This window comes from Stegodyphus dumicola, chromosome 9 (assembly GCF_044657685.1).
Source record: "Stegodyphus dumicola isolate Sdum_Otavi_A_Nest chromosome 9, ASM4465768v1".
In the NCBI taxonomy this organism is placed as follows: domain Eukaryota; kingdom Metazoa; phylum Arthropoda; class Arachnida; order Araneae; family Eresidae; genus Stegodyphus; species Stegodyphus dumicola.
The window spans coordinates 161,182,412-161,206,767 of record NC_140776.1 but is presented as its reverse complement, the minus strand read 5'-3'; the positions used below and the strand labels follow the sequence as shown (position 1 = coordinate 161,206,767).

General features: G+C 31.4%; 1 protein-coding gene across 4 annotated transcripts in view; it reads left to right on the top strand.

Moving 5' to 3' along the window:
* Positions 1–24,356, top strand: part of RyR (Ryanodine receptor) — a 406,107-nt gene that overhangs the window by 363,642 nt on the left and 18,109 nt on the right. For all 4 annotated transcript variants that reach the window (XM_085824283.1, XM_085824285.1, XM_085824284.1 and 1 more), the window contains exons 105-110: positions 1,815–2,000; positions 5,078–5,186; positions 10,708–10,794; positions 17,579–17,824; positions 23,049–23,179; positions 23,270–23,312. In XM_085824283.1, coding sequence (XP_085680409.1) covers positions 1,815–2,000; positions 5,078–5,186; positions 10,708–10,794; positions 17,579–17,824; positions 23,049–23,179; positions 23,270–23,312 — 802 coding nt within the window. The remainder of the gene's footprint in view (positions 1–1,814; positions 2,001–5,077; positions 5,187–10,707; positions 10,795–17,578; positions 17,825–23,048; positions 23,180–23,269; positions 23,313–24,356) is intronic.

The window sequence follows — 24,356 nt, the reverse complement described above, 5'->3', positions numbered from 1 at the left end:
ATATCCGAAACAGTGTAGTTGTGTTTCTTGCTTGGTGGACGTATTTTTATCATTTGAAACAACATTTGTTGACATTATTGTAAGTTTGTATAATACTATAACGATTAATACAGTGACAAATATTATGATCTTTATTTTTTATCATGGGTGATAATAAAAAACAAGAAAAGAAAGCAACCAGAAAAAGCATTTCACTGGAAACTCAAATGCTAGTGATTAGAAGATTAAATTCTGGTGAACGTCAATCTCAAATTAGTGCTGCATTGAATTTGGCAACTTCAACAATAAGGACAATTTTTAAGAATAAAGAAAAAATACTGTCATTGGCAACTGCAACTACGTCAAGCTCTGCAACTAGAATTACCCGTTCTAGAAATAACATTATAGAGGAAGTGGAAAAACGACTCTCTATATGGATTGACTACGAAATTGAAAGCAATATGCCATTAAGCCAATCTATCATAATGCCTTCTTAAGAAAAAGGCAGAAAATTGGAAATACAGAATACACTGAATGATCTGACTGAGAATTTTATTTGTTTTTAAAAGTATATTCGTTTATATTTTTTTATTTTTGTAAGAAATAAATGTTTGATTTTATTTTTATTAAAAAAAATTATTCAATTTAATGCCTAACCATTTTTTATCCGTCTTCCCCTAACCCCGTTATTTACATGTTAAGATAGCCTCGCTTAGCGCTGTTTCGCATTACGCTCTACTTTGATGGAACCTATCCCCCGCGTTAAGCGGGGTCTTACTGTACGTATATATGCAGTATGATTCCTATTTTTTCTCTAATTTTAGGCATGGAAAATATAAAGCGTAACGTACGGAATCATTCTGAGATTATAGTTGCAGAATGCCGTATTTAATTTTAAACAAATTACATCAGGTGCAAAATGAACTTTTGACAATCATGTACTTGTCGATAGTCCTCATCATCAATGATTATCGTGTACATATTTGTCATCTTCATCCTCTTTGATCATCGTGTATTTGTCGATCGAATTAAAATTGTCATCACGCGACTTTATGAAAAAGGCAGGATGTTAAAAGAATTTAAGCAATTAAACTTAGAAATAAGTTATTAAGTCAATACCAGAAGTAACTGTAGATTCTTATGAACAAATGCAACGAATGGGCTTCATTTATTAGTCCAAAGGGATTTCAGTCCCGAAGGACTATTGCTTTCGTTTTGGCATTTTGCGTCGGACTCATAAACGTCGGTTCACTTTTCAAACTGTTGCCACAAAATGTTAGAGTCCTGCATTATATTTGAAGAAATTAAATAACGAAAAATCTGCATAAATGATTGTCTATTTCTCGCATTGTGATAAAACAATACATAGAGCCATCGAATTTTGAATGACGAAATCCTACTGCGAATATGGGCATCTGAACTCCCAAATTTGAAATTTGTTTTATTATAGATTTTCTATTTTGTAAAACTTTAACGAATTTTTGATTTACAAACTCAATGCTTTAAAAGCGAGAAATGGCAACGTTATATAGAAAAAAAAAATACTTTTATCTCCAGCTCGCGAGACTGTGTATATCGGAAATTCTAAAGGTATGCTTAATTTAACATTATTTTGCGATATTGCTCTTGAACTGAATTTTATGGTTTAAGTGCAAAGAACATGATATTTAATAAATAAAGGTCACACTCAAAACGTTAAAAAAACGCCCCTTTAGACGTAATTTAAAATCTAAAAATTTCAGATTTTTTTTTATCAGATTTATTTTATTTATATTTTCGCTAGCAATCAAACATGAATCAGTAGAATTAAATATCACTTTTTATATCTTGGGTAGGTATATACTGTCCAAGCAAGCTAAAGGGGAAATGACGCCTCAGTCAAGTGTTGATCAATCAGACGAAGCTGTCAGCGAAGAGGATGGCAAAAAGACACCTGACAAAGGCGCTGCTGAAGAAGCGCCACAAGGCGGTCATGCAGAAGCAAAAGCTGAGGCAAGTCAAGTTGCACTACAATCCGAACAGTAAGTAAATTTTATCAACCTTCTAGAGACATTAGGTATTTTTTCGAAGCAGGAGAGATGAAAAATGAGCAACGCCTTCGCCAGGAATTGAACCACGGACCTCTGGAATACGCGCCCAGCGTGCTGACCACTACACTACGAAAGCCTGCTGAGAAGGTGGGAGAAATACCTTATTGTCTATGTGAATAACAATTGTAAGACTATTTATTGTTGTAAGGTATCGCTTAAAAATTAAGCTTTATTGTTCTTATAAGGACAGTTATTACACGAATCCCAACTAAATATTGCACAAGTGATCTTTAAAAAATGTAGAACTGGTTTCCATAGGCTGAAATTAGCTTTAAATGCCACTGTCAAGATAAATGTTGCACTGCTACTGACCCAAACTTGCAATAGGATGTGCAAATTTATATTGAAATATTGCAAACTAGGAACTCAAGTAAGGCATGCAATTTTGATATTATGATTTAATACATATTTAAGTAATGCAGCAGAAAAATTCAAGTTTTTCTGCTGCATTACTTAAGTATGTATTAGATCATAATATCAAAATTAATTAGGATTATACAAGATGCTGTTGAGTATTTAATATCATATTATAATTCTCTGAAACTTTAATCCAAAATTTAATGGAATCATTTACACCAATATAACTTCGGTCATAAAATTAAAACTTTAACTGTATTTGCATGCTATTTACACATTTCATATGGCGTCTACTCGTGCCAGTTTAATTATGTTTCAGTACAACAGCTAGCAGTTAATGTTTAACTTTTAATCCTAATTTTTTAACTTGTTTTTTAGCTTCTTTTTTAACTTGTTTCGCAATTGTTTTTTAGCATGTTATTACCATTAGAAAAGTTAAAGAGATAAATTCTCTAGGAATATCATTAATATTTAAAGTAATTATTAGCAATCGAAGCCCTATTACTTGCAAAATAAAAGTTAATTTCAATCTAAATATCCATGTTCCCTATACTGTTTAAGAAAAATAATTATGTATAAACTCAGCCAGTATTTAAATACAATTTACTAAATGTACTTACTAAAAATTTAATAAATAACTGCATTGAAGAAGTGATTTATTTATGTAACTCTAACTAAATATGAATCCGCCAAACGTAAAGTTAAACGTCGCATACCAGAAAGATTGGAAAGCCTAAAAGTAAATTTTATTAATGCCTAAGTTTATTTCCACATAACCAAAAGATGGGCAGGACATTTAAAATAGCACACATTGCAATTAGCATTGTAAAACTACGTTATACAATATACCACACTTTTTATTGCTTTGCCTCTTTTATGTTTGCGACATCACATTTTGCATATTTCTGGAAGGAGTGATGTGATTAAGATAATGTAAATACAAGCGTACCTTTAACTGCTTCATTTAACTGAAAACGAATCCCTGTAAGTATAATAAGGTATATAAGAAGCAAAGTTTACAAGAATAATATATATAAAAAGAAATATAGGTATGTAAGAAGAAACCGTAAAGTTATATAAGAAGAACCTTATAGTATATAAAATGAACCTTATAGGTATATAAGAAGAAAAGTTTTAATTTTTAAGTTAAATATGAAAAAAAAAATGCAATTTAAATAAATGAATATAATGAAATAAATGCATGAAAACGGTCTCTCGAGCATTAGTGGCCCGAAGCTTTTTTTCCCCCAGGCCACTAATGCCCAAGAGGACACACGTGTTGAGATACAGGTTGAGGGCAGACATAATGAGGACCACATGTCTGCCCCTCAAACTTTAGTTTGCCTGGGCCACCAACAAGAGCAGCGGTGGGATCCCGGCCAATACGAGCAGCCATATTGCGGAAGGATAAACTGCAAGCCCGATATGGCTCTCTCACTACTGTCAAATTCTGACACGTGCTGGTTAAAGTTTCTCCTTATAGTGTCCTCCTCATAACACGAGACTTTATACAAACACGACCTTACTTTATAAAGCAGGGTTTCTTAAACTGTGGGTAGCGACCCCAATTGGGGACGCGGATTTTGCAGCAGGGGTCGTCAAATATTTTAGTAATTTTGATATTTCTTTAACTGATTATAATTTTACAATTACCAAATATTTTTACACGGTGCATCTGAAAATACTTCCTTAGAAGAGTTTTGTCTAGGAGTCACAAAAGAATTTTCAACGATTTCTGAAACTGCCATAAACTTTCTTTTACTTTTCTCTAAGGCATATTCGTGCGAGACAACATTTTCATCTTTAACCACCATAAAATCAAAGTATCGAACAAATGCAAAGAATATCGAAGAAGTGCGTCGTCCTGCGGTGTCGACTATTTTGCCAGGATTTGATAATATAATTAAGAATATACAAGCACATACTTCCCATTGTTACTTAATCCTCGCATACGCGCCGTTAGTAGTAAGTGGGATGTCTCAGTAGTGACTTTCCAAGTGGCTATGCTTAATGGACAGAGTATAGTTAATGTTTGAATTTACCCAAGTAATTAAAAATATTTTGATTTTTGTATTATATTTTTTAGTTAGTTATTTAAATTTTTCAGATATTTCTGTGTCTTAAAATGAAAAATTAAAGTTAATGACTTAAAGTTCAATAGTATATTTGAGTACATGAAGAAACTGACAGTTTTACTCACACGTGTGTCGGATTTCTGCAATGCTTATGGGGTCCCACAAAATTTTCGTCAATATTATGGGGTCCCCACACCAAAAAGTTTAAGAAACCCTGTTATAAATCTTGGCAGCAGTGTCAAGCAATTAGTTTAAATCTTAATTGTCAGTCTGTGCTTCAGCAAAAACTTCAAGCTCGAAAAAATAAAGGAAAATATGTTAAACTTTTAAAATATGTATGTTAAAAATAGACAGGCCATGTAAAATAAATATGATTACGATTACAATTATGATTACATCTTTACGATACAGTTTTCTCATCCTCAAAGTGCTTATTGTTTTCCAAGAAATGATTTCTTTTAAAGCGAATAAAATGTTTTGTTAAGTGAAATATAATAATTTTTTAAATTCAATTCCTTTTTTTTTTCCTTATAAATGTTTGCAAGAAATTAAAAAAAAATACGTAATATTTCGTAGGGCTCAGGCTGCTGTTATTGCTGCGATGGTGTCTCAGGAGCCTATAAAACCCACTGAAACTCCAGCTGTGGCAGCGATAAACTTCAGAGAATACGGAAGAAAACTCGTGGTAAGTTGGTATATCTATGTAGGTTTAATAAAGGAAATGCAAACATCATTTGAACAAGCGATAGCAAATATTGAAGATCTCGAAAGGAAAACTTGATAATTGTGTCCTACGTGAGAAAAATGTATGATGATTATCAAAAGCAGAAGGAACAGCACGCTTTTTTAAAAGTACACCGCGCAAGAAAAAGGGGGGAGGGACAGTTTTATATCTTACGTTCTACTGGGCCGATTAACGAAATTGAACTTGCATTTTTCATGTCTTGAGACCGCGACTTAGGATATGAATTACATTTATACATAGTATTGTTCTAATATAGATATTTTGACACAAAATGACTTTTTCTGAAATGGCATGCCACTTTTTTTTTCCATATTTCGATTTTACCACTCAAATTACGCCAAACTGCCAAATTTTGTAAAAATCGAACGAATAATTTTTAAAAAATTAACTCTCAGAATTTGAGCTCCTCAATGTTAATTGAGTTTGGTATATATTTATTAATATCTCATTTTTTATTAAACTTATTTGATTCTTCCTTTAACATTTCGAAATTTAGGTTCATTCCAAATAAAATGCGCCTATTTTTAATGATTTATTTTTAAAAATTTGTATTTTAAAATAATTTTTATAAATGTTTATAAACAAATTTTGTATTGTAACTTGTAAATTTTTACCGTCATCTTAGTAGATGTATTTCTAAGCACACCTGCAAAAAATTACGATTTTTTATTTAAATTTTCCGAAGATAAACGTGAATTTATCAGGTTCAGTGTTCCTCCTTACTTGCTTGGGGAACATTCAATGACCTTACTTGGAACAGGGAGCTTACTAAAGCTATGTTCAATAAATGTGGGAAGTAGACAAGATGCACAGGAAGGGTATACGAAACCCTTTATTTTTCTCTCTTTACAAAGATTTCCGGACTTCGGAATACAGAGACCAACCACTTGTGGTCTGAACGTAAGAATATAAAAATATTAACTAAATTATAACTAAACTAACTTTGGATTAAAAAACAAGTGGCTACTTGAAGATTGGCCGTATATTAACAGAAAGGCCGTATGTAGTACAGAGAACTGTGAACACTACAATACGTTTAAAAATTATCAAGAGGATTAAAACCTCTGGCCTTGAAGGCAACCAGCAACCGAGTAAAACTGCTAAGGCAAGCGGCCTGCTTCTACTAACTCCTTCTTCTCTCTTGCTTGGCAAAAAGCCACAACTTAAGTACTTGGCGTTCGCAAGACAAATTTGCATAAAATAAGTTAAAGCTTTTAATTCTGGCCGGAAGTAGAAAATAAGAAGTGATAGTAAAGATTTAAAATAAAATAAACGTTAGTAAAACTTAATATCCTTACAAATTTATATATTGGCGTATTTTGAAATTTGACATATTTGTTGAAAGCGATAATAACATCAAATGTGGTTTAGACACTTTGTTAAAATTATTTGAAAGGAGGAACGATTTGGCCTTTTTTTCTGCTCATGCACAATATAAAAACCTAGAAAACTAAAAAAACTAGAAATGTAAAATCCTAGAAAACTAAAAGTAACTTTTTTTCCCGTCCTGCACAATGGAAGTGAAAGGAAAACGGCATGCCATATATTAAGAAGTTCGGAAAGTGAATTATTCTTGGCGCAAACTGAAAAAAATATGCCAAGATAAATTGTATATTTCTCTGTAAATTTCGCGCTAAAGTTTACAAAATTTAAGATTTAGGCATAATTTGGATCGTAGAATCTAAATATGGAAAAAAATTGGTATGTTATTTCTGAAAAAGTCCGATTTTGTGTTAAATACGTATATTAGATCTATGCTATATATAAATCTAATATATATCCTGAGTTGCGCATTCGAGACATGAAAAATGCAATTTGAATTTCTTCAATCGGCTAAATAGACCGGGAGATATAGAACTATCCCATTTTTTTTTCGCAGAGTACATGATATTTGTCATTTGGACTTTGCATAATTATAAAATACTTTTAGATCAATGGTCTTGGTTTCGCACGCTTTTTTAAAAGTAAATTAGATTTCTCTTTTGGACATCCCATAACTGTAAAATACTCTCAGATCAATAAAAGTTTGGGTTTCAAATTGATGTAACAGTATATTTAAATGTTTAAAACTGGGCAAAGTTTCAGTCATTTTGTCCTCAAACGGGCTTGTTAGCAAATATCTATCACAGTTTATTTTTTTACCGTGCTTCAATGACGTTTAGGAAGTTTCAAGATTTGGCAAGGATGTTAAATATGTTATTTGAGAATGATGACTCTTAAAATGTCTCTTTAACGTTTAGTTATGGATATATCTTCGCAATTTTTGAAAAGAATACATTGGTAAAAGTTCGGACTGATATTTTTCACCTCGTAATACCTATTAGTAAAAACTTATGAAACATAAATTGTTTTTATAAGGAGCCAGCAAGGAAAAATATAAATGAGAAAAATATTTTTCAAGTCGTGTTAGTACAGGTGACAGAGGACGGGGACACCTTGTGTTTAACAGAGGTAAACATGCATATGTCCCGCGCCCTCCCCTATTTAGTGGCAGCAACTCCCTGGAGCCTCATGAGGCCACCTCGGGAGTTTATTGAAGAATTTAACGTAATTGCATGGCCATACCGGAGTGTCTTAAAAATACATTAGTTATGATCTTGTTAGTACAGCAAAAAAGGGGTGAATATAAAACACTCACATTCATACAATCCGAAACACCCGATATATCACACTAATAAAAAGTATAAGGGAGTTGTATACCTATTGTTAATGACAGCTTCTTTTGATAATTTTTTCATTTAGAAGTATTGGTACCAAAATCAGAATTTGCAGAAATTCTGAAATTCGAAGTTCTTTAAGTAATAAAGATAAAATTTATACGACTCCTACGTCAAACTGTCTTAGATCATATATATGTATATATAGGTACCATTTAAGCTATATAATAATATAAATATGTAAGAAAAATAAAGAATATGTAAAAGATTAAATAAGCAGCATAAATTAATTTCCCTTCTCTATTCTAAAAATAGTCACCCCTCTCTGCACTGCGTCATTTCGAGACTATTCTAGGTCATATCATTCTTACGTAATTATGATGATGTAAATGGAACTAAAACTCAACCAGCCAATAATAATTTTAGAGCAATATTAACTGTCCAATTAGAATGCTTTGAGCACCAAAATTAACTCATTTTGACTTGAGATTTCATCCTGAACATTACGCACTTGCTTTCCACGCTTTGGCCTTAACTGGACTGCAGTCTGTCTGCTGCTTCTTTCTTGCTACAAAATTATCAAAAATGTAAGCCCTTTGGAATAGGCACATTTAATGTGCCGACTTGTATGTAACCGCTACATTTTGCTGAAAATAAAATTGATGATTTAATCTGAATTCGCCTCCAAATTCTGCTCGTCATTACTTCTAAATTTGTTTTTGCCCCTGGTCATTGATTCTGAGTTTAAATATATTACATATATATATATTTAAACAAATTTAAATTTAAATTTTAACATACACGTATAAAAGTAAAAAAGCAGATTTAAAGCCAAAATTCAAAAAAAAAAAAAAAAAAAAGCAAATTTAAAGCCAAAATAATTTTTAAAAAAAGTGCAAACATATAAAAGATTTAATTCTCGAACTAATCTACAATATCATATAAATTCAGAAGCATAAGCAAATCAAGTGCAAAACCAATCCATGAAAATAAATTCACTAATTTAGCAAATTAAAATTAATCCAAACAATTTTTTAAAAAATGCATAAGTGAATGACTGTTGAGTAGGCAGGAGACAGACTTATCAAGCGGAAGTTGCCTCCAAACCTAACTCTCCAATCATTCAATTCGTGTTTTGTCATTCATGCAGGCAAGGGTAAAAGTCAAAACCAAAAGTAAAAAGAAATACCAATAAAAGTGGCACCCTTAGAAATTAGCATTTAATTAGACAAGGGTTTCTAAAATACATTGGTTTCTAGATTATTTTTTATAAAAAATTTTTTAAAAAATTTAATTTAAAAAAAAGTTTAATTTAGTACTTGACTTTACTTACTTGTTTCTCAAAAGACTTCATTAGTTTTTTTTTCCTTTTACAACTTTAATTCTTAAATGTTAATTTCTAAGGGTGCCACTTTATTGGTATTTCTTTTTACTTTTGGTTTTTACTTTTGCCCTTGCCTGCATGAATGACGAAACACGAATTGAATGATTGGAGAGTTAGGTTTGGAGGCAAATTCCCCTTGATAAGTCTGTCTCCTGCCTACTCAACAGTCATTCACTTATGCATTTTAAAAAATTGTTTGGTTTAATTTTAATTTTAATTTGCTAAATTAGTGAATTTGTTTTCATGGATCGGTTTTGCACTTGATTTGCTTATGCTTCTGAATTTAAATGATATTATAGATTAGTTCGGGAATTAAATCTTTTATATGTTTACACATTTTTAAAAAAATTTTTAAAAATTATTTTGGCTTTTTTTTTTATTTTTTTTTATTTTGGCTTTTAATTTGCTTTTTTACTTTTATACGTGTTTGTTAAAATTCAAAAATTAAAATTTGTTTAAATTTAAATTTCATTCCTTGCAGCAATGGCGCAAAGAATATTTAACTAAATTTGTATTTAAATTAAATTTATTTAATTAAATTCAATTTATTCTTATGAAACATTTATATATATATATATATATATAATGAACATTAATCAATTTGTGAGTTATTATGTATGCTGTTTCGCTTTCAAGTTGTTGAGTGCAAGTCTATGTAAAATAAAGTAATTGTTAATTTAAGATAATCATGAAGAGTAATAGGAAATAGCTTTGTAAGACTAGTTTTGATTTGAATTTATTATTTTATACTATTAAAAAATAATGTGATCTTGCATTTTGAAAACGATAGTAATGCAAAAATTCATATTAAAAGGCAAAAAGAATTATCACCTATCACATCTGATAAATTTAGGAAGATCATTATATCATAATAATGCTCTGCGATAGTTTTCTGAATTCAGAAATTTGATGTAATGATATACTGGATTGCTAAACTCGATGAATTAAAAAAAAAAAAAAAACTTACTTCTGTAGAAATAGAATATCCAAACTACACTAGGGTTGAACACTTTTAATCTTCAAACAAGTTCTGCTGCATCTGGCATTCTCATTTCAGATAATTAATTTTATGAGTACTTTTCAAATATATGCCAAGTATATAAATTTTATTCTTACCTTCCCTTATTGAGACTCAGATAAATAACAAAGAGATGATTTGAAGTAATAATATATGCAAAATGCTTGTAACAATAGTCGTAAATTGTGACAATTTCTGTGCCCGTATTAGTATTATCAATGTAGATAATATTAAAATAATCAATCATTTCGCAGTAGAACCGTTTTCACTAGCAATATCACATGCTATAAAATAGACATCTGTTATTAAACCTCATTTTATATTTGTACTTTTTATTCTCATCAATGTTACTTAAATGTTGGTTCATGCATGGAATTTATGCTTTTATTTTTATCCTTTTAGAGCTTCTTGGCCAGAAACTTCTACACCATGAAATACCTTGCCCTTGTTATGGCATTTGCGATCAATTTCATCTTACTGTTTTACAAAGTAAGCCATTATATAATACTTTTCCAAAGTTTAACACATGGTATAATATGCACCAAAAACCTAATGAATTAGCTAGTGAACTAACTAATTGTATTTAATTCAAGCACCGTATGTGTATTATATATTAAGCAAGCAAGAACTGTGTATTCAATTTAAATATCACGTATAAACTCAATGGATATTTTATATATTTTTATAAGAAATATTAAATTAATTTTTATTGTTTTATACTTCTGGATTATTATTTCATATTTATAGTACACTGCGGGGGGAGGGTAAAAAAAGGAAGGAGACAGTTCTATATCTCCCGTTCCCTACTGGGACGATTGAGGAAATTCAACTTACGTTTTTCATGTCTCGAAAGTGCGGCTTAAGATATGTATTAGATTTATATATAGCATTGTTCTAATTTAGGCATTTTGACACAAAATCGGACTTTTTCTGAAATAACACCATTTTTTTTTCAATATTTCGATTCTACGACTCAAATTATACCAGACTGCCAGGTTTTGTAAAAATCGCACAAGTAGTATTTAAAAAATTAGCTCTCAGAATTTTAACTCCTCACTGTTGATATTTATTAATATCTCTTTTTTATTAAACTTACTTGATTCTTTCTTCTAGAATTCGAAATTTAGGCGTAATCCAAATATAATTTCCACATTTTTTATTATTTATTTAAAAAAATTGCATTTTAAAATATTTCTTACGAATTTTTCCAAAAAAAATTTTTTTGTATTATAACTTATCAAATTTTTAACGCCATCTTAAAGTAGATGTATATTTATGCACACCTGCAAAAAATTAGAGTTTTTTATTCAAAATTTCCTAAGATATACGTGAATTGACGTGGTAATAACGCCCAATGTAGTTTACGCACTTTGTTAAAATTATTTGGAAGTAATGGAACGTGATCTTTTTTCCGCTCGTGTACAATAAAATAAAATGAACGGAAAGTAAGTTGCTGTAAATTAAGAAGTTCGCCAAGTTAAATGTTTTTCGTGCATGAAAACAATACGCCGAGATAAATTTTTAGATTTCTCCGTAAATTTCGCACCAAATTTTACAAAATTTAATATTTAAGCATAATTTGAGTCGTAGAATCGAAATACGGGAAAACAAATGGCATGCCCTTTCAAAAAAAAGTCAGATTTTGTGCCAAAATGCCTATATTAGAACAATGCAATATATAAATCTAATACATATCCTAACTCGCCCTTTCGAGACATGAAAAACGCACTTTGAATTTAGTCAATCGGCCCAGTAGAACGGGAGATATAGAACTGTCCCGTTCCCCGTTTTTCCCAGTGTACATGCGCACCAATACATTATGTAAACTCAATATGTATTTTACAAATTTTTGTAAGAAGTATTAAATTAATTATTAATGCTTTATATTTGTCGATTGTTACTTATGGTCGATTTACGGCATATTGCGCATCAATATATTGCAATGTCGGCCATACGAAAAGTTGCTTAGGTGTACACATACATCCTTGTTCTGAAGCATTGCATTTTTGCAAGGAAATTGTAGGACTTTTGTTTCCCCAATTTCGGCTAAATTCTGTGTAATTACAGAGAATTTAAAATTAATATATGTGTGAAGAGAAATACAGAGAATACAACTTTCGAAACAAAACGTCTGCCAAAAAGCTTTTAACTGAAACTCCTCAAATCGAATCCTGCCATCGCCAGCTTCATTTTTGCATGTCTTTAAAATAATTTTAGCATTATTTGGATAATAAAATTTAATACTATTACTTTGTTTTAAAAGGAAACTTACGAAGTGGTTATTTACTAGGCAGAGTGAATTTACGTAAATATCATGAATGCTGCTTAGAATTTTCTCCATGATTTTTCTCGTTTATATTTTCGAGGGGCGTGCTTTGTATTCTCATATCCTTTTTCTTTAAGACTCTCTATAATTAGGTATAATTTTGACGAAATCGATGAAAAAAGATCGTTCTCTTTGTTGGATTGTTTTGAATCATCATGTACGCTAATTACAATATCATGATTAGGTTAATCTTCGGATTATGGTAACTTGGCGATTTTTTGGCGAAAATTTGGCGACCAACTCTGCTACAACAACCTGCCAGTTTTGTTTTGGACGCCATTTTGTTTCCACGAAGTAAAGGCATGTTTTTTTTTTTTTTTTTTTTTTTTTTTTTTTTTTTTTAACTCAACATTTTTTCCAACAATCTGCTAGCCGAATTACGCTTATACTAGAACTTTTATGGAACAAAAATGCTTAATCATAACGAAGATTAGGTGCGGAATTGGGAGAAAGTGCAGAATCGCAAACTGCTTGCCGCGTTTTTAAGAATTGCACATACACGGTATCCATGTAGACGTCGACCTATTTTGACTTAAAAAAACATCCCAGAATTGCACAAAAATTGCATTGCGCACACTCTTGACTTTATCCATGTACACTGCTAAAGTCCTAGCTAGTAACCTTTATCGCCTTACCAGAATGTCGCCAAACTACCTGTTACCATATTCCAAAGATTAGCCCATGATTATATTTGTGTTTTATTTACAATGATATATATTATTAAATAACATTGAGCGATGCGACCTCTCATGAAATTTACACACCAGAAAAAAAAAAAAAAAAGTAGGCGAGTAACTAACGGGTTATTATTTAGTAATAAACATAAAGATGATTTTCCCTCAAAATTATGTCGAAAATTACTTTAATACCCAAGCTTTTTTCTAACTGGAATATGGGTATAACTGACATATTCACGTATATGATTTGACTTGATGAAATGAAACATTTATATCTTTTCCTTAATAGTTTTATTTCCCAATAGCTTGGAAACAGATGATCGACAAACAGGTAAAATGAAGCTAAGTTAAAATCTGAAAGTTGAATGTGCATACGTTGGTTGTGTTAATTAAAAGAAGTTGTGTTAATTAAAGAGAATTACGAATTAATTTGGATTTAGCGAAATAAACTTTCTCAAATAATTCATATTTTGAAACAGTAAGGTAAAATATGTACACGCTTTAGTTAATGGATTAGTTTATTGCATACTAGCAGCTTCGCTGCCAGGCTTCGTCTGGCTTTTAAATGTACCGGAAAAATGGCTGAAGGGAACACTGAATGTTAAATTTAAAAACTGCGTAGAATTTTACTCTGCAGAACAACTTCATAAAAAAAGTTATTACGTATAACAAAATTACAATGAAATAAGCAATATCCCGTAATACAAATATTAATTATCCTAATAAATAAATTAACCAACTTCCCTTTGCGAACTCGTAAGAACTCAAATGTATAAAGGAGGTTAAGAACTTTGTTTCCTAAAAAAAATCACTCAAAACTTTTCAATATCTAAAAAACAGTGAAATGAGCAATAAATAACATAAAAGAATGCAGAAAACAAAAAATTCTGAAAAGCAAAGTATAATTAATGATATTTTATCTTATATTTTCAAGAGAAAAAAATTACTATGAAATAAGCTATATCCCTTAATACAAATATTAATTATCCTAATAAAAAATTAACCAACTTTCCGTTGAAGAAAAAAATCATGCAAAACTTTTCAATATCTTACAAACAGTGAAATAAGCAAAAAGTAACATGAAAGCAACTCGAAAAACATAAAATTCCGCCCAGAATTTTACTCTGCAGAACAACTTTAACAACAACAACAAAATAAATAAATAAATAAATAAAAATAAAAATAAATAAAATAAAAAATAAAATAAAATAAAATCAATAAAAATGTATTATATATAAATGAGAATGAAATATGCCAATCTCTTAAAAACAGTTACATAAGAAATACGATGAAAAATTGTTGCCAAACCCATATTTCTAAAAGAATTAAACTATTCAAAATGATGCGATTTCATCAAAAATCTATCAACAACAATAAGACGGGAAAATTGTTGCCAAAATCACATTTTTAAAGATGTGAGACGTGAGAAGTGTACTCGGAAGCTTCATTTAAAAAATTCTTTAAAAATACAAAATATTATCATTTTTCCAAAATTCTTTTTGTAAAAGCAGTCGCAAGGATAAAAGTTTAACGTGTCCAAAATCAAAGAAAAATAAACTGTACATTTTTAAAAATAAACTATTTTAGAAAAAAATCCCGTTGAAAAGGTGTTAAGCTCCCTTTGTTAAATAAATTCGTATTGAATCGATTTATTGAAACATAAAATTTATTTTAAGTTCGTAAAATAGCTAAGTGCCTACGTTTCATGACGATGTGAAAATGGAGTGTGTAGAGTAAAATCTCGCTTTCTTATAGCTCATTTTGTCTCAAAATGACGCGATTTCGTCACAAAACATAAAATAAAAAAATTCGAATTCGAATTTCGAAAAAATCGCTTCGAGGTGCACTTTCTCTTGTCTAGATGCACCTATGTAGCAAATTTCGTTGCCGTGGGTCTATTAGCTTTCGCGCAGCGCGAACGAAAGACACACACACACAGACAGACTCTTTATTTTATGATATGTAGAGAAGAATATTGTTGTATATATATTTATTTTCAGTTAGGTTTATATAAGCCTTTTATAGTTGAACAACAATCAGTATGAAACACTTACCGGTCATGGGAATTTTGGAACTTACTTACATCGTTTCCACATTATTATTAATGGACTCTCTGCTAGCGGCGATACTATGGAGGATGTGGAACATATTTTATTACATTGTAGGTCTCATGCGACCACCAGAAGTGCATTTATAGTGAGTTTATGGCAACTCTCTATTTGCTGGCCTCCTGTTTTCTATGGTATTTGCGGTTTTGCAGCTGAGGATGGTAGTTCGGTGAAACCATCGAAACTAGTCCTGTGAAAATTTTGAAAATATAACGCTGATTTTTGTTGTTTGACTTCTGAATTAGTTCTGTGATCTTGTTAGGAGTTCCGAGGCCTTTGCAGTCTTACTCGACTTTATTTGTTCTTTGAACTTTTAGTATTATTATTTATATGAATGGGTTTTTATTTTTTATGTGTCACTGTATTATTCTGCGTAGTGGCTACGTTATGTACTGATGTTTCGTACAGTTGATGTATTATTTTTCTTTGTATCGGTATTACTTTTAAGTATTACTTGATTTTTATTATTGTTGTATTATTTTAAGTTAATTTATTCTTTTTTATAGGAGTATTAACATAGTTTAATTATTCATGGTACATTTTAGTACTTTTATTATAATAGTATTTGTACTTTATATCTATATATATATATTAAAAAGTAAATTCTTCAAGCTATTGCCTATGAGCTGTGATTCTTTTGCTGTGATTATACTGTGGTTCCTTTGCAAAGTATTTTAAACACAAAGAAACGATCCAATTGTTATTTATAATGTAAAAACACAATATGTGTGAAATACTAATAAAAAAAGAAAAAGGTGAAAGCCTAACTTGATTCAAACTTAAAAGTTAATATGCTTGTAGAATAAAGTTTAAACTATCACAAAACATAATAGAAAAAATACTACAAAAACATCAAGTTAAAAAACAGCAAAACAGCGGTAAACGGAAAATTAGCCCAATTCGAAGATCACCATGGACTTTTCAAGGGAAATGCATGGCGAGCTTCGAACTCTGCTAATTCCAGAACGCGTTTCGTCAAACACGAAGCAAATTGAGATTGATTGCTTAAAATATTTTTTTATATATTGAAAAGATCCAAATATTAATTCAGACCAAGTCTCAATTTCTCTGTTTCATTTCCCGACGCGTCCGATGTTAACAAGTAAATGAGAAATACTAAACTTGTGCAAGTTTGCCTTTCTTCCATTATATATATATATATATATATATATATAATGTAATAGCTTTTGTCCGGAATAAATAGATTTGTGAAGATTGGTTAACAAGTAAATAAGAAGTACTAAGCTTGTGCAAGTTTGCCTTTCTTCCATTATATATATATATATATACTGGTATATCACACACACACACACACATATATGGTGTGTGTGTGTGTGTGTGATATACCAGCTTTTTTCCGGAATAAATAGATTGGTGAAAAATCATAGATGTAGTCGTAGCTTAAATTATCAGACGATAAGTTTTAAAAAGCATGATCCATTTATTATTATTCAGGAGAAATAGCAATTACAAAAATCTGATCTCCGGAGTAAATAAAAAAGAATTACTAATAACTTTTTGTATGAAGTTTACTGCATTGTTACATTAAAGAAAAAGACCCCGATATTCCTTTGCGAGTCCTATTATAGCCTCTGGAAAGGCGGAGCTTCCAAGAAATGACGTCAGCCATTCCACTTCGCTTTAAATATTTCCAGAACATTCTATAACTGTACGTGTAGAAAAGGCGGGAAAAACAACTTGACTACGGGGCTGTGGATTTAATTCCACGTACTTTCAAATAGGAGACTGCCGCCATTAAAAAATGAAAAGAACATACAGTTAGAATTTTAAGTGTATTCTTGACTATGGAATTTTATTATTACATATATATATATAATTTTATTAGATTTTTATGTTTTTATTGTTGAATTCCTTTTTACTATGAGTTATTTACTTACGGCTGTAAGCCTCGTGGAATACATCGTGGAACACGAGGAGTTTTGTATCTGTTTTCTTAATTTAAAAAAATTGCATGCGGCATACTTGAATTTAAAAGATGGGAAATGAACTGTTTTCGAAATAGAGTTATAACGCATTCTTAGACAGTATTTTTCAAAACTGGATGTCAGTAATTATGTAAATTTATAACATTTTTACTGTAATGCTTATAAAATGTTCAATTTATAGTATTGTCTGTGATGTAACAACTCACCGTTTTCTAGGTAACTACACCAGGAGCTGAAGAAGAGGAAGGTGAAGAAGATGACAATGATGATTCAGACGAAAGCGGCATTTTAGGCAATTTTACTAATATGGATGACGATGCAATTCTTGGAGGTGACGAAGAACTGGATGAATGGGTGGTTATTGAAGAAAAAGTTTTCTACTTGGAACCTGTCATTCGCTTACTTGCCCTGACTCATTCGATTATTTCTTTTTGCATGTTGATCGCCTATTATAATTTGAAGGTAAATATTCCTTATTAATGCACTTTTTAATTCGGTACTTTAAACTGTGAGCTTCCTACAAAAATTTATGAAAGCTGCCAAATATTATCTTCCTTTCAAGACATATTTGATGTTCAAATTTCATTTGAAAAATTGTAATTCGGATCAATCATATTACACTGCGGAAAAAAACGGGGGGGGAGGCAGTTCTACATCTCCCGTTTTACTGGGCCGATTGACGAAATTTAAATTGCTTTTTTCATGTCTCGAAAGCACCACTTAGGGTATGTATTAGATTTATATATAGCTTTATTCTAATATAGGTATTTTGAAACAAAGGCGGACTTTTTCTGTAATGACATGTCAATTTTTTTCCATATTTCGATTCTAGGACTCAAATTATGTCAAATGGCCAATTTTTGTAAAAATCGCACAAGTATTTTTTTTAAAAAGTGAGCTCTCAAATTATGTCCTTAGTGTTAATTGAATTTAATATATATTTGTTAATATCTTTGTTTTCTTAATCTTACTTGATTCTTCCTTTGATATTTCTAAATTTAGGTTCATTCTAAATAAAAATCGCCTATTTTTTATGCTTTATTTTTAAAATTTGTATTTTTTAAATATATTTTATAAATGTTTCGAAAGACATTTTGAATTATAATCTATAAAATTTTTACCATCATCTTAAAGTAGATGTATTTCTAAGCATACCTGTAAAAAATTACAGTTTTTTATTCAAAATTTCCGAAGATATACGTGAATATGTATATTGGCGCGTTTTGAAATTTGGAATATTTGTTAACAGCGATAATAACATCAAATGTGGTTTTAAAATTATTTAAAAGTAGGAACTTTGTGAATTTTTTTTCGCACCTGCACAGTGGACGGAAAAGGAAAATAGGTTGCCATATATTAAGAAGTTCGTCAAGTGAATTATTCTTGGCGCAAACTGAAAAAATGCGCCAAGTTAAATTTTTATATTTTGCACCAAATTTTACAAAATTTAATATTTAGGCATAATTTGAGTCGTAGAATCGAAATATGGAAAAAAATTGGTATGTTATTTCAGAAAAAGGTCCGATTTTGTGTTAAAATACCTATGTTAGAACAGTGCTATATATAAATCTAATACATGTCCTAAGTCGCGCTTTCGAGACATGAAAAACGCAATTTGAATTTCGTCAATCAGCCCAGTAGAACGAGAGATATAGAACTGTCTCTCCCCTCTTATTATTATTTATTTATTTATTTTATTTATTTATTTTATTTTTATTTATTTTTATTTTATTTATTTATTTTTGTTTTGTTGTTGTTGTTTCGTATGCATGAAAAACTCTTAGTAAATTGAAACTACACTGGTGTGCAAAAATTAAGGACGAAGTCGAAAAATTAGCATATAAGCTGAACGAAGAGGCAGAGCGGACAGAAAGACCAATCAGGAGATTAAGTAAGGTGATGTACGGTAGCACATGCGCAGATATGCTGGTAGACGTAATGGGGGAACGTCTGAGTAGTATAAAGCAAGTTGTCGGTGTAAGATCAGTATTTCTGGCAGAGATTGCACGCCGTATAGCAGTCAAAATCACACCGAGTTGCTGCTTCAGCGAGAAATGGCGAATAATCAATCTGTTAGACGACATCTGGATGCTTTTACCCGAGGTCGAATCATTGGGAAGTTGGAGGAAGGCCGCAGTGTGACAAGTGTGGCTGCAGAGTTCGGAATTGCTCACAGCATCGTTTCACGACTTTGGAGACAATTTCAAACTACAGGAACAGCTATCCGGGGGTTTGGTAGTGGTCGTCCACGAGTAACCACACCCGCAGATGACCGGTATATTGCCTTACAGGCCAAAAGAAACAGGCGGCAGACAGCGGGAGAAATCGTTAGACACACGACACAGGCGACTGGACGACCGATATCGCGTTTTACCGTGGCCAAAAGACTGCACGGTGGTGGTCTGTTTGCACGACGCCCTGTACGGTGTGTACCTCTAACGCCTGCCCATCGGAGAAGGCGTTCTCTGTGGTGTCGGGAACACCGGAATTGGAGAGACAATGAATGGGGACGAGTACTCTTTACAGATGAGAGCAGATTCAGTCTAAGTAGCGATTCTCATCGCATACTCATCTGGAGAGAGCGGGGAAGCCGCAGTCATCCCTCGAACATCATTGAAAAGGACAGGTATGGAGGTGGCGGTGTTCTCGTTTGGGAAGGCATCATGCATGGTAGTCGTACAGACCTTCACATCTTCGAAGCAGGTTCTGTCAACGGGACCCGTTATTGTAACGAGATTCTTCTTCCATATGTGCGTCTTTTTAGAGGCGCTATGGGTCCGCAGTTCCTTTTCATGGACGACAATGCACCATGTCATCGCACAGTAGTTGCCGAACAGCTCTTAGAGAGTGAGGATATTGAACGTATGGATTGGCCGGCACGATCTCCGGATCTCAATCCCATCGAGCATGTATGGGATTTTCTAGGCAGACGCTTGGCAGCTCGTACCTTACCACCAGTAACGATTCCGGAGCTTCGATTGGCGCTGCAAGACGAATGAGCAGCAATGCCTCAACAACTCATTGACACCCTCATTCTCAGCATGGGCAGACGCTGTGAAACCTGCCTAGCAGTCAGGGGAGATCATATGCCGTATTAAAGACCGGATGTTTCTTGCTGGACACCCATCACAGGGATGTTTCGGCCTTCAGTCGCATTGCGCTCCATGCTACTTTTTCAATAAAGCTTCTTTTTATCCCTCTGAATTCTCTTTTAGTAAGTGTTGCTTACATTACTCATGTCCTTACGTATTGGGGATCTTACGGTATTAAATGTGTTGATTTGGAAAGCTTTTGTACAAAGTTATATTGAAAAAACCGTCTCGTCCTTAAATTTTGCACACCAGTGTATATGGCTGCATTAAACTGATTATCACTGCCAAGGTAATTTCTGTAAAATTTTCTGGTAGACCATATACTAAAAATTACTAAAAGCATTTATTGAGGTATTTCGAAATTATGATAGTGTCATATACAATGGAGAAAAAAAAACTTGACAGATTTTTCATGCTTCCAGATATTGTATAAAATTTCTTTGCAGCTTACCTTTCTCTAGAAAAGAAATGTTAATATGATTTTCTCGAGATTTATATTATTATATTATACGTAGCGAAATTCTCCGTCAGTTCCTTTCTAGTGGTTTTTAAAATGGTCAGATTTCTATTGCTTATTGTTTATTGCACTGCAAAGTCCTTTTGTTCCTACATTAATAATACGTTATTGCAATCTACTCTGTGTTTTTAAAATAAAGAAACAATAACAATTCAAGTAGTAGAAACTGACATTTGATTAGTTTAATATTATCTATGTATGTAATAAACCTTTTTATGTTGTGGTGTAGAATATGATGCATGGAGATATAATTGAAATGGTAGCAGTTCGGTTCTTTTTTTTAACATTCTTTAATACAAAGTATGCATCCCAGATGGCACAAAATAAGCATCCATTTTCTCATAATTATATGTGTACATTTCGCATTTTTTACTATATCTGAAATAAGGAAGAGAAGCGGTAAAAATTATGAAAGGACAGATAAGCTAAGAAAACATACACAGACTTCAGTGTGGATAATAATGTAGTTAGTTATGGCTCTACTTTATTGGTTAATTAAGGTTTGGGTTTAGAAAATTTAGGGCTGTTATTAGACAAAAGACATTTGCATTATATAAGTGTTACGTGCATGATGAGAATCACATAATAAAAATTAATTCCGAAATGACATGCTAGAGAGATATTTATTATAAGCATGTTAATCCTTTTAGAATAGAAAAGGGAAACAATTAACTTTAGGTGGAGATTTAAGTGACTATTTCGAGTTAAAATTATAATTTTATCCCACATGTATATATCAAATAAATAAAAAGAGATAATTTTAAAAGATTAAGTTACCTATTTTATTTATTTCGTTTTATATTTTGGATAATACATAAAAACTCAAGTTTTTGTATAGTTAGTTTAATTTTAAAAAACTTAAATATATAATGTTCATTTATTTACTTTAAAATCATTTCAAAAAGACAAAGTAACTAGAATAGAAGAGAGAGGCATAACTAGAATAGAGAGAGATAGAGAGATAAAATAAAACTCTTCTTTTTTCTATCTTTTTTACATATTTTCGTAATCGCTGATTAACCGTTTAAAATCGTTTGAATACTTTTTTGGTTTGGTTTGGCTTAGTTGGTTATGGCAAAGCATACTAGGGCTGTCTGCCTAAGGTGAGGGATGCCTTCATAGAGGATTTTCTAAGGGAAACTGTCCGGTATACACGTTACACATTGGGAAAACCACAAAAGCGCTCATGCAGCCAGTTCGTTTGCGTGGAATCGAGCTCAAGGTTGGAATTAACAGTGTTCAGCGATTTTACTGCTCAGCGGCTGGTGGGCTTATTATCTTTTTCTGGGGGTGGAGGCAGAAAAGTATGCAATATTTTTCAACAAAAAGTGCCCAGTGTTTAGATTTGTGATTTGGATGATGTATTGATTTTTCGTAACCTTTATACTCCAAAGATGTTGGTGTATTTAATTATGGCAAAGCACACGAGGGCTATCTGCCTAAGGGGAGGGATGCCTTTCGTGGAGGACTTTCTAAGGGAAACTGGCTCGTATACACGTTACACATGGGGAAAACCATTATACTCCAAAGAATCCTGACTATTAAAACGTTTCTAAGCTTTTTGTTGCATCGTCTTGATTTTTGGTCTGCTGATTTTGGGATTTTAATAAAATTCGAGGCTACTGCATATGAGAAAAGTAATAAGACCAAGATAGAGTTTTTAGGATGGAGCAGGAAGAGACGAATAACCTAATGAAGTTGAGTTTCACGAGTGTTACGAATAAAATGGATAATTAATCCATTGTTCTTTAGAATTGTATTATCATGTGCCCCAGTTATGTTGAAAACAGTTTGAAAAGCTGAGCTGCTTTGAAGCAATTATTTACATTATTTTTCTGAAATAAACGAACTTATTATAGATAACCAGATAGAGAACCTGGTTATAGAGAACCAGATATTTTATGCTCTTTCTTAAGCAGTTCTGTTTCTGATTCATTGGATTCTCGAATGACTGTTATGTTTAAAAGGAATATTTGCTAATGCATGAAGTCTTTCATTAAATGGATTATTTTAATATTATGTGTTTTAAATTGATTTGTTTTCTCATTACTTAAAAGGAATATTGATATTGTTTTAGGTGCCTTTAGCTATTTTCAAACGTGAGAAAGAAATCGCCCGATCTGTAGAATTCGATGGACTGTATATATCAGAACAACCAGCTGAAGACGATATCAAAGGACATTGGGATAAATTAGTCATCAGTACAAAGTAAAGTTTTCTCAAGTTACATTTAAAGAGTTTTTCTCATGTTATTTTACTTATATTTAGCTGCAATATATTTTTTCCCTTTCCTTTCAGATCATTTCCAGTAAACTATTGGGACAAATTTGTCAAGAAAAGGGTAATTAGTTTTCTTCCCTAGATGTTAATTTTGTTTTTTATACTTTAAAATTAAAAAAGGAATGCATATATATATATATATATATATATATATAATAATAATTCAAGGTTTTAATTGAATTTCTGTTTTCTGTTTCTTGGAGATGATATATAAAAGTTTTCTAATTTTAAATTATTTGTTATTTATATATAGAGAGAGTGAAATAGACAGATAGATAGGTGTAGATAGCTAGGTACAGATATATAAAGAAATGAATAGCATAACTCAATAATTTATTACAAGTCATTATTATTATTTTACTGTCATTTTCCTTCAGCAAAACTATCACAGGCTTATTGCACTGGAGTATATGATGCATATGGGGCAAATAAAAAGCGTAGAAGAATAATAATTACTTTCTGTTGCATTATTATAGTAAAATCTTAATTATATTTCATATGAATATTGTACTTTGACGGGCGGACGTCCCACCTTTTTTATCAGAATTATCTCCGAAATGAAAGCTGCAAAATTCCATTTAAAATACATAGAATTACGTCTTTTACTTCTCTAAATGTATAACAGATGGCAGCACTAGTATTCATTCATGGAAATAATGTAAAAAATTTTCTTTGCAGGTCTAATTTTTAAGCACTTCCCCCCCCCTTAATTTCTAACGCAATTTAAAGCACCTGAATAACAACTTTGGGTGTTAGAATGAATATTTTTATGTAAAAGTTTCCTTTTCAAATAAAAATTGTTATTTGAGTTGATATACTAATTAAGCATAGTTGAAATTAAAAGGTGGGACAAATACGTCCCACCGCGCATGTAGAAATTGCTGCTACTAGATGGCAAATATTTTTAAATTCAAGTATCATGTTCATTTTATATGTTGAAAATGCAAATTTATAATTTTTAATAAATTACAATAATGTTAAAACTTAAAAAATATTTAGTATTTTTCCGAAAGAAATAAAAATATAACTCTGTAACAGGAAATGTCATTGGATACTGAATGGATATGTGAATGTGATTCATCATAGAAAAATATCCTAAGCAGAG